Raw genomic sequence first — 11,317 nt, 5'->3', positions numbered from 1 at the left:
GTGATTAGACCTGATGTGGACCACATGTCTTGCTTACCAAGATGATATCATCGTAATTGGGCGCACCCTAGTTGAACACAAAAGAAACTTCAGATAAAACTTCCGCCGCTTGAAGAACGGAAACCTGAGGATAAGCCCAGAAAAATATCAATTCTTGCAACCATATCCCAAAAAGAACCACCATCGTCAGTCCGTCAGCTAAGACAATAAAAATATACGTCATGGTACCGGCGTTTCCTGCCTGAGTTCGCGCTCATCGTAAAACCAATCAACGACCTCCTTACTGCTTGTATGTGTGCATAAATCGAACTTACGTATCTCGGAAAAACGCTCTTAGTGGTCGAAAGTTCGGGAAAACTAAAAGTTCGATGGCCATAATTTTGTTCCTTAACATATATTTCCTTATAGAGCAACATACACATTTTATTTTAATATAATATAGAACAATCTAACTTATTTCGTCCATTTCAGCTTAACAATAGGAAGTTTTCAAAAGTATCCACCTCTAGGGCAAATATAATAATGTGCTATTATAGTTTTCATAACAGTTTGGTTAAGCCAGCGAACATTAGTTCCGTGAAGAAATGAAAGCAGTCAGTTTCGTATTACTGTTATGTATGTTATGTTACTTGTACGCTTGGTTATTTTATTATCAATATTATTATATTGATATTATATATATATATATATATTATAGATCATTCGTTTTGCGGTTAAACCAATTACTGCATTGCTTCGGTGTTGGTTTGCCAAATAACGGAAACATTTTCAGCCTTTTGCTCTTCTAGTTGTACGGTTCTAACTGTTATTGTAAGGTTTCTGTTGTTTTTATAGTTGGTGCTAGGCGATTTAATATTAAGCCAATTCCTTGTTCCATCTTGAGCATACAATAAATCAAGTTGTGGACAGGTGCTTATGAATGATAGCGTAGGTACTGGTTGATGGCGCGGATACTCATATTCAATTTTATTCAGTCTTGCCTCGGCGCAGCTTGGCTTCTCAAGATTCATCAATTCAACTTTTATGTTACTCGTTTTACGTAAAAATGAAGATACTTGGACATTAATGAAAGGTGTGGACTCTAATCCATTCGAAACAGATACCTGACTGCTAATTGTCATGGTGAAGTCTGAGGCAGTTTCCACATTCCGATGCCATAACGTGCCGGGAACTTGGCTGGCAATAAAAAAAGCTCCGGCTAACGTTATAATACTTGCTGCATAGCTTAGAGATAGTACAGACAGGCTGTTTACGAGGAATTTCGTCCATCCAAGGCTAGGCAGCAAATGCACGAGCTCACTGTAAGTGAGCCACCCTCTACGCAGTCCCTGCTGTTCAGCCAAAGAACGTTCAACGTTTCTTAACTTATTGAAGAAAAGCTCATTGGAAATGTATATATTCCAACCCTAGAAAAAAACGTAATTTATTTTTGTATTTAAGACATTGTAAAGTTTACCATAGCGGAAAGAAACTCGAGCTCGACTGCCTTGAGCCTATCTTCCGTCATACTAGCGTCACTGGCCCAGTCTTCCAGATAGAACCGTTCGTCGTGGCCCGCGTAGAATTTTGTGGAAATCATCTGTAAAGATTTTAATTATTGCCATTATTATCTTTAAAGCAGACAAGCACCTATGTATTATGGATGACACATATGTATTTAGGGATATTAAAGCGGATTCAAGCCATGGTAGTCACGTTAAAACTTCTTGTTGACTGAGTGCACGTACAGACACCGTGAGTGCCGCTGTCAAATTCAACAATTTATTTCTGGTCAAATTCATCGCCAGTTTCATTCAGCCGACAGCGAAACTAACAGAGAAATTTGTTTCGGCATCTACGTGTATTTTTTTATGTTTAAATAAATATATAAAATGTACGGTGTGTACATATTGTTATTTATTTTAGTTTGCAAGTTACAGGAGTTAAATGCGTACTTACTAGTGACACAACAAACAGCTGGTGTGGTGTAATTCTGCTGCTATAGCCCGAGTTGATGTCGTTTAAGCGATCGAGGTATATTAATGCCATAATTAAAGAGCAAGGCGTGGCATGTACTTGTGCAGCAGATACGCAACTTAGGCGATGCAAAGAATGCCCGCGGTGAGTCTCCGAAAACAAATCTGCAGCGTACTCCGCAAAGGGTAAGGAGACCGACATTTCAGTGTCTGGTGTTCCAACGCCATAGTAGAGGCTTTTTCGAATGCGTTTTATAAAGTCTTCGTACTTCATAACCTGAAAATTTACAAAATTTGTAAATACATACATTCGTGGAACATTTTTAAATACCTTTCTCGGCGAAGCACATAACTTAAATCGCCCCATTTCTATATTAATAACTGAAATATGCGAAAATAAGATTATTTAGTCCTATAAAAGAGCCGATAACGATTTAATAAATTTTTAATCACTTTCAAAATCTTCGTCAAGCTGCCGGCGTTAACATGCAGAGGTTTTTAGAAACGATGAAAAAGGAGATACTTTTTTTTAGTTAATAAAATTTTTGGATGGTGATGTACACATCAAGCGTTACCAAACGCAGTAAAAACTAAAAAAGGATATGTCAAATAGACCGATTTAGATTTTTTGCTTTGTGAACTGTGTATATATATAGCTGCGGTTAAAATAATAGCACTACTGCAGGTGGAAAGTTGATTTCCTAAAAAAAGGTATTGAATGTTTTTTTTTTTTTAAGTCCGATTGCATGAATAATAAGTACCATATGTTTTCTCTCTAAGCAAGAAATTTTTAGTCTCTCAATGTAACGGTTCTTTTTGTTTTTGGGCACTTTCTGCAAAATGGCGCTAAATGAGGCGGTAACAAAAATAGCACTGACCACGTTTTTGCTGAATAAAATTAATAGGAGTGATTGCTTTGGGTTTTTTTTCGACAAATTTTGAAAAAAGGAGTTGCATTAAAGGTTTCAATTGAATTTTTTTCGAAAGAAGACCAAAAATTCTCTAGTTATGGGTCGGGGAAAGCATTTTACCGTCGAAATAAGGAATTTGATTAAAAACATGATCTCTGAAGGTAAAACCTACGCTAAAATGGGACGGTTTGTTGGTTTTTCAAGCAATATGATCCGCAATGCATTGCTGTTTGTCGAAAATAACGAAACACGTGGAAGAAACCCCTTAATGTCCAACGTGGAGATCAAGCGCTTGGTTCGGCAAAGCAAGAAGGAGCCTTTTAAGCCGGCGACGGAACTGAAGAAGTTTGCAAATACTTAAGACAAAACAACCTTAATGTGTGCAGTCCCAGAAAAGTCCCGCTTTTGACTGTGAAGCATGTGGCAAAGCGAATCGGATATGCCAAGATAAGCAATGACTGGCCTGTGGAGAAGTGGCGCCACATTTTGTGGTCAGATGAGAGCAAAATTTTGTTTTTTGGTGGGAAACAAACATCATGTTATGGGCGTGCTTTTCATACTATGGAGTAGATCCGATTTATATGATTCAAGGCATCATGGATCAGCACATTTACACAGATATCCCGGAAAATGTGATGGCGCCATATGCCGAGGATGAAATGCCGATTTTTTTGGACATTTCAACAGGATAACGACTCAAAACACACGAGGAAGAAGGCTCGAAAGTGGTTTGAGCAGAAATCGATCCGAGTAATGAAATGGCCTGCTCAGTCACCCGACTTGAATCCAATCGAAAAACTTTGTGCGGACGTGAAAAAAAGGTTTCTGAAGGCAAACCCAACAATATCGAGGAACTTTGGATTCATGGGGGATCGAGGATCAAGGATTCATGGAGCAAAATTCCTGAAAAACGGTACCAGGACTTGGTGGACTCCATGCCAAGGGGATGCGCAGCTGTCATTGCCTACAATGGTCACGCAACCAAATATTAAGATTCTTTAAACATAGTTCTTAAGATATAATCCATTTGTTGATCTCCTATTTTATTTTTTTATTTAGTTTCAGCAAAATACGAGAAACAGTGCTATTTTTTTATCGCCTAAATTTGGAGGTTTTTTTTTTGTTTTACCAATTATTTTTAAAATATCCATTAGATCTGTTACCAATTTTATTATTTTGATTGAAAATCATTGTAGTATTTAAGATTAGTGAAAAAAATGATGAAAAAATTTCAGAATATAGAGAAGAGCTGGGGCAAACACGAAATGTGCTTATGGTGCTATTATTGTTACCGCAACTGTATAAAAAAAAGTGTAAACGGTGTATAAATATAATGTACTAGCTAACACTATTAATTAATTGTATTGTCTTAAGAACAAGCGATAGTGTGATCAAGATCGAGGCGTTTTTTATAAACATATTTCCAACGATATGCATCAGGAAGGAAGCGTTTCCGGTCATATACAGTATATGTAATCTTTTTTTTTTTTATATGCGTTGCTTTGTTTATTGAAGCTTCTCATTATGAGACTAACAATAAGTTTACAAATCTTAAAAAGTACATACCTAACAGTCACTATTGCAACTGATATGAGTTTGTGTGGCCCTAATAATTATTGTTGGGTTGGCATATCATTACGACGAAGACGGGTTCGGCTAGATATATATATATATATCTATAACCTGCTCAATTTGAACATTTGTCTTACGTTGCATATACTGTACAGTTTTTTTGGGGTTAAGGCCATGGGCTGCTGCAACAAGGGCAGACTCCAAAAGTTTGGTGGTGCTTTCTATGTCAGCCTTATTGATGGTTCTTGGGTTCAATGTGCGAACTTACGAATTTCTTGTATTTTAGCCAGTTAGTTCTATTGGATGTCAATCGACAGGGTGAATCCGGAATCTGAGTTTTCAGATCCGGACATTGAAGATAATTAATGAGCACTGTCGAGTGATCAGGAGATAGGTCTGGGAGGGATTCGGCGCTTATATGATTATGTGAGATGTTTCCTGTAACAGCAAAGTCAGTCAAGTCTTGTATCTTTCTACGGTCCGTTGGCCAATATGTAGGTGTGCCCGGAGAGGCGCAACTAAGCTTGCTGCTCACTTTAATAATTGTATTGTACAATTGTTTTCCCTTAGGGGTTGAAAGACGAGATCCCCAGTGCGTATGCTTAGCATTGTAGTCACCAGCAGCTATGAAACGATCCCCTAGTGTGTTGAAAAAATCCAAAAATTGGTTTTCGGGTATCGTAAAGCGAGGTGGGCAGTATACAGCAGCCAGTGTTATTTGTCCGTTACCCAGCTGTATATTTAAAGATGTTGCCTGTAAGTAGTTTGTCGCAAAGTCGTTGCGGAAAGTATGTTTTATACTTTTTTTTTATACTGTTTTTTTACTCCAGTGGCTCTATGTGCTTTACCATCAGGGTGGTTGGTGCCGTAGAATATATAACCATTTATTTGAAACTTGTACTTGTTTGTAAGATGTGTTTCAGAAAGGAATAGATCCTGATTACGCATAAGATTTTTCATGGTTGTTCTCATAAATGTCATGAATTCGGTCATGCTTTGTTGCAAGTTAAAGATCATTGTTTCAATATTGCCTTGTGGCTGTCCTGTTGACTGATCAGCATTTACCTTGTTTTGTTCAGCGAGTTGGAATAGAGTTGTAGGATTTGTAGATGCAAGACCTGATTTAAGCGCACTTGCAAATGTTATGTTCCTGTTGGTCAGACTGTTTAAGTGGACATCAGGTTTTTGTTTTGAGGGTATAATTGTGCTCGGCGGGCTTTGCCCACGCATGGCAACCTCTGTAGTTTGCTGTGTGGTTTCCTCCGCAGTTACTTAACTTTTTCATACTGGAGTCAGCTTTGTTTGATGGGCAGTTAACAGAGCTGTGAAGCTCACCACAGTGCGAGTACTTTGCGCTTATGCGGCTCTTCAACAGAGATTCTACGGTGTAAGAGATGTTGCAGCCTATAAATGGGGTGACTCTCGTTTTTCTTCCATGCCCAAGTGTCTGGTTCAAGTTCGACCTTGAAAAGATCTTGTGACTTTTTATCTATTTTAAATATGTTGGTAACTGATTTCGGTTTAAAACCTTGTTCTATTAGGGCTCCTGATATTTCCTCAGGATTTGATTTAGGCCCTTAATAACTATTTGAAGTCCCTTGCTTCTTTTTAGCTGGTACGTATAAAAGTTTTTCTTGGCATCGTTGACCTATGTGGTAAGCGCTCTGAAGTTTACTTCCGTTTTGACTTGCACTTTTGTTTCATGAATGTTGCCCTTGTTTCATGAATGTCAGGGGTATTATGTGGAAACTGTCTTTCCCAATAAGGTCCATTATTGGCGTGGCTTTGAACAGAATTCCTAAGGGGAAACAGCTCATCACTGCCCGCTTTGTCAATCCTGTTGGTTTCCTCAGCACAGCAACTCGACTCCATATCTTCATAATGCCGGCTACGGTTGTAACTGCTTATGTTGTTGTCATCAGCATTTCCGCCAGCAGAGCGGACTGCTTCTCGTTTTTCCAGCAAGGTCAACAGGGCGGGCAGGTTTGACATGCCGAAGAACTGGGTTGTACAGGATGCGGCAGAATAATTTCCAATTTCAATGAAAACTATAGTAGGCATCGGGAAATATTTATTTATTTATATGATATCTAAAGTTTTTCTTTATATTTTTTTGAAGATGACATCTGATAGGTGACGTCCCCCATTCTCCATACAATGCGTAAACCAATTTCTGGCGTTTGTCGTGACTCTTGTTTGCATAGCAGGTGTTATGTTGGCAATTTCTTCTTCGTTGTTGGTTTTCAAATCATTTCAAAAAACCACATAAAAAAAAATTACAAGGGGACAGATCGGGAGACCTTGCCGGCCATTCCAAATCGCCTTTAATTGAGATAAGGCGCTCTGGAAAGTCTTCCTTTAAAACGCCCATCTATGCTCTTGACGTGTGTGCTGTTGCACCGTCTTATTGGAACCAAGTGCCCCCCAAATCCAACAGATGCGCGTTGCGCGCAGAACGCCGTGGGGATCGCAATATAGACGCTCTCACTGCTTCAATGTTCTCAGGTGATCTAACGGGTCGAGGGACTCAAGTTCTTCGTTTTGTCGCACTTGCAGTTTGCCTGAATGTAGTGACCCATGTAACAATTGATTTGCGGTCTGGGACAGGAGCCATCGCGGCTAAATTAAAGCGATTCCGAAATGCACGCTGTGTTTTAATAACCGAAAAGTAGGCCTCAAAGGCAAAGGCACGCTCCTCACTATTCCAACGCATGATGAACCGTGTCGGGACAAAACTTTGCAGTAGCCTCTTAAACGGGACCACTAAAGATGCGCCATGGATCCATCGGGTGTCTTCTCCTTCTTCACCAGCTGCGCTCCACCTCCGGGCATTTCTGAAGAAATGTATCCAGCGGGGGCAGTGGCTTAACAATTCCACCGGGTCCTTCTTAAGGCACTCCTGGAGATGGAACGCTGCCGTGGGATGCCTGTTGCGGTGGTGGTCGCTGAACTTCTCCTTGTTGAACCGATTGCTGCTGATGGGCTAGAATGGGATTTGGGATTGGGGCAGCTTAGTGGTGTGTGGACCCAAGTTGACCAAGTTAGTATAGCCTCCAGCGAATCTTGGAAGGTCAATAGGGGACAGCGACGGTGTACTATTCCTAAGTGAACACTGCTGGTGTTCACTGCTGCTACTTCATGCGAAGTAATGCCGTCATCAAAAGTTGAATGGGAGAGAGAGAGGATTTCAGCGTTACGAGTATGTCATCAAACTTCTCAGCCAAGTTACATTCGATTTCATCCCAATCAAGTTCTTCGAGTTCATTGACAATTTTCCCAAATGTTTGTTGAAGCTCATCGATTAGCTCCGTTCATTTTCCTGTGCGTGAGCAAACTGCCAAAGCTGACCCTTTTCTAATGGGAACAGTCCTTAACGTCCAAATCCGAAATCCCATCTAGGCAACAAATTAACACCTTCCTGAGCGAAAGGTATCGGACATAGGAGGCCATCGAGAATGTGAAACCGATTCAGGCAATTCAGAAAAACTTCAATTCTTCGAGACAAAGGTCAGCACTAACGGATGTGCTCCAAGAACAACCATCATGCCCATGCCCGCGCTTTCTCCAAATGTCAGTTGAATCGCGTTCCGCCTCCATCAGATATAAGCAGCTATGCCTTAATTGTTTCACGAGAGGAAACAATAACCGGTTGTCTCCACGAGTACACTCAGTTGCTTCACCTGTAACAGGAGGCAACGTACGTTGCATCGCATCCGACAAAATTACGAGAATGCGAGTTCCAAAATTAAACCCACACTCTCCGCTTCCCGCTCGCGCTAAGCCAGCATCCAAGTCCGCTAGTCCAAAAGGCAGAACAACGACTTCCACTCCCAAAGGAATTGACCTGCCATCGAGCAGTTCGAAGACACGGGGAATATATATAAAATGTATATTATTTTTTATCAATTGCTACCATGGAATTCTTATTTTGCATTGCCTTAACGTTATTACTATTTAAATATAGCTTAGAAATAGTAATAGCCGAATCAATGTACATAATATGACAAAATAATTTTATAAATGACTTTATATTAGAATATTTGTTATAAGAGTAATCAGCTTGCGACGTGTGAAAACTGATTGTTGAGTGCTTATGTCCGCACTTCGTGCCTCAAGATATGATTTTTGCAATAAACAGTTTTCATATTTTTATTAATTTTATAAATTTTTATTTTCTGCAACGTATTATTTTTATGAAATATATTTTTCTCTATGTAATGACTTCTTTTTAAGAAAATCTCCTTTGTAATTTGTCGTTTTGTTGCAATAGTAAAGTACGGAAATTATAAGCGCAAACAGTAATTGCGATATGGACTGAAAATAAACTCGAAGGACATATAAATACAGGAGCCCATTACATTAGCAATGGCCTCTCCGTGCTGTTTCCTGGGTACCGATTATAAATATGTAAATGGAAGCTGATTCGAGTGGCGATTTTAACACACTAACATTAAAAAACTTTAAAATTATAATAGTTTTCAAAATTGAAAACTTTGATTTCGGCCCGAAAATCGTCTCCTGGCGCAACTACGCACACAAGCAAGCAAATTCTATATTTTAAATTTCTTACGCTCTCAGCGTAAGCGAGCGGACAGAAAGTGGCTGCATAGTGGAAAAGCAATGTGTATGGCAGTTACGCATCTTGTTAACTGACTAAACAGTGTTTGTTAAGCAACTGTCAAAGGATAGTTTTCATGCACCTTTGAAATGTAGCGGGTGCATTTCTATGACCAAATGGCATTCGAAGGTATTCGTAATGAACGCTTTTGGTATAAAATGCCGTTTTGAATATTGAATCTTGGTCCATTTCTATTTGATGAAATCCTTTTGCCAGATCAATAGTTGTTAAATATCGTCGTTTTCCTAATTTTCCAAGAATTTCGTCCATGTTTGGTATCGGATATCTTTCGGGAATAGTTATTTCATTGAGTTTTCTATAACCAATTACTCTACTCTATACTTGATTTTACCAGAAGCATCAGTTTTTTTTTGGGTACTTTCCCTAATTAATCCGTGATTAAGCATTTCCTGTACTTGCTTTTCGGTTTCAATTTCCTGCGTTTGAGCAAGAGGGTACTCTTTTGAATAAGTACGATGGCTCCTGTCCCAGACCGCAAATCAATTGTTACATGGGTCACTACATTCAGGCAAACTGCAAGTGCGACAAAACGAAGAACTTGAGTCCCTCGACCCGTTAGATCACCTGAGAACATTGAAGCAGTGAGAGCGTCTATATTGCGATCCCCACGGCGTTCTGCGCGCAACGCGCATCTGTTGGATTTGGGGGGCACTTGGTTCCAATAAGACGGTGCAACAGCACACACGTCAAGAGCATAGATGGGCGTTTTAAAGGAAGACTTTCCAGAGCGCCTTATCTCAATTAAAGGCGATTTGGAATGGCCGGCAAGGTCTCCCGATCTGTCCCCTTGTAATTTTTTTTTATGTGGTTTTTTGAAATGATTTGAAAACCAACAACGAAGAAGAAATTGCCAACATAACACCTGCTATGCAAACAAGAGTCACGACAAACGCCAGAAATTGGTTTACGCATTGTATGGAGAATGGGGGACGTCACCTATCAGATGTCATCTTCAAAAAAATATAAAGAAAAACTTTAGATATCATATAAATAAATAAATATTTCCCGATGCCTACTATAGTTTTCATTGAAATTGGAAATTATTCTGCCGCATCCTGTACAACCCAGTTCTTCGGCATGTCAAACCTGCCCGCCCTGTTGACCTTGCTGGAAAAACGAGAAGCAGTCCGCTCTGCTGGCGGAAATGCTGATGACAACAACATAAGCAGTTACAACCGTAGCCGGCATTATGAAGATATGGAGTCGAGTTGCTGTGCTGAGGAAACCAACAGGATTGACAAAGCGGGCAGTGATGAGCTGTTTCCCCTTAGGAATTCTGTTCAAAGCCACGCCAATAATGGACCTTATTGGGAAAGACAGTTTCCACATAATACCCCTGACATTCATGAAACAAGGGCAACATTCATGAAACAAAAGTGCAAGTCAAAACGGAAGTAAACTTCAGAGCGCTTACCACATAGGTCAACGATGCCAAGAAAAACTTTTATACGTACCAGCTAAAAAGAAGCAAGGGACTTCAAATAGTTATTAAGGGCCTAAATCAAATCCTGAGGAAATATCAGGAGCCCTAATAGAACAAGGTTTTAAACCGAAATCAGTTACCAACATATTTAAAATAGATAAAAAGTCACAAGATCTTTTCAAGGTCGAACTTGAACCAGACACTTGGGCATGGAAGAAAAACGAGAGTCACCCCATTTATAGGCTGCAACATCTCTTACACCGTAGAATCTCTGTTGAAGAGCCGCATAAGCGCAAAGTACTCGCACTGTGGTGAGCTTCACAGCTCTGTTAACTGCCCATCAAACAAAGCTGACTCCAGTATGAAAAAGTTAAGTAACTGCGGAGGAAACCACACAGCAAACTACAGAGGTTGCCATGCGTGGGCAAAGCCCGCCGAGCACAATTATACCCTCAAAACAAAAACCTGATGTCCACTTAAACAGTCTGACCAACAGGAACATAACATTTGCAAGTGCGCTTAAATCAGGTCTTGCATCTACAAATCCTACAACTCTATTCCAACTCGCTGAACAAAACAAGGTAAATGCTGATCAGTCAACAGGACAGCCACAAGGCAATATTGAAACAATGATCTTTAACTTGCAACAAAGCATGACCGAATTCATGACATTTATGAGAACAACCATGAAAAATCTTATGCGTAATCAGGATCTATTCCTTTCTGAAACACATCTTACAAACAAGTACAAGTTTCAAATAAATGGTTATATATTCTACGGCACCAACCACCCTGATGGTAAAGCACATAGAGCCAC

At 39.8% G+C, this 11,317-nt stretch overlaps 1 protein-coding gene across 2 annotated transcripts; it reads right to left on the bottom strand.

Annotated features, from left to right (window-relative positions):
- Positions 1-378: 378 nt before the first annotated feature.
- Positions 379-2,446, bottom strand: LOC6740731 (protein CNPPD1). 2 transcript variants are annotated; one of them, XM_039291440.2, is made up of 4 exons: positions 2,287-2,446; positions 1,939-2,232; positions 1,457-1,579; positions 379-1,406 (listed from the first exon to the last, which is right to left on the bottom strand). In XM_039291440.2, the coding sequence occupies exons 1-4, from the start codon at positions 2,320-2,322 to the stop codon at positions 723-725; spliced, it is 1,137 nt and encodes a 378-aa protein (XP_039147374.1). In that variant the 5' UTR covers positions 2,323-2,446; the 3' UTR covers positions 379-722. The 2 variants fall into 2 exon arrangements, with proteins under 2 accessions (XP_039147374.1, XP_016025968.1); XM_016172067.3 differs by having other exon boundaries at positions 1,939-2,410.
- Between the last annotated feature and the right edge of the window lie 8,871 nt (positions 2,447-11,317).

Source organism: Drosophila simulans, chromosome 2R (assembly GCF_016746395.2).
Source record: "Drosophila simulans strain w501 chromosome 2R, Prin_Dsim_3.1, whole genome shotgun sequence".
Lineage (NCBI taxonomy): Eukaryota > Metazoa > Arthropoda > Insecta > Diptera > Drosophilidae > Drosophila > Drosophila simulans.
This window is presented reverse-complemented; position numbering and strand designations above follow the sequence as displayed.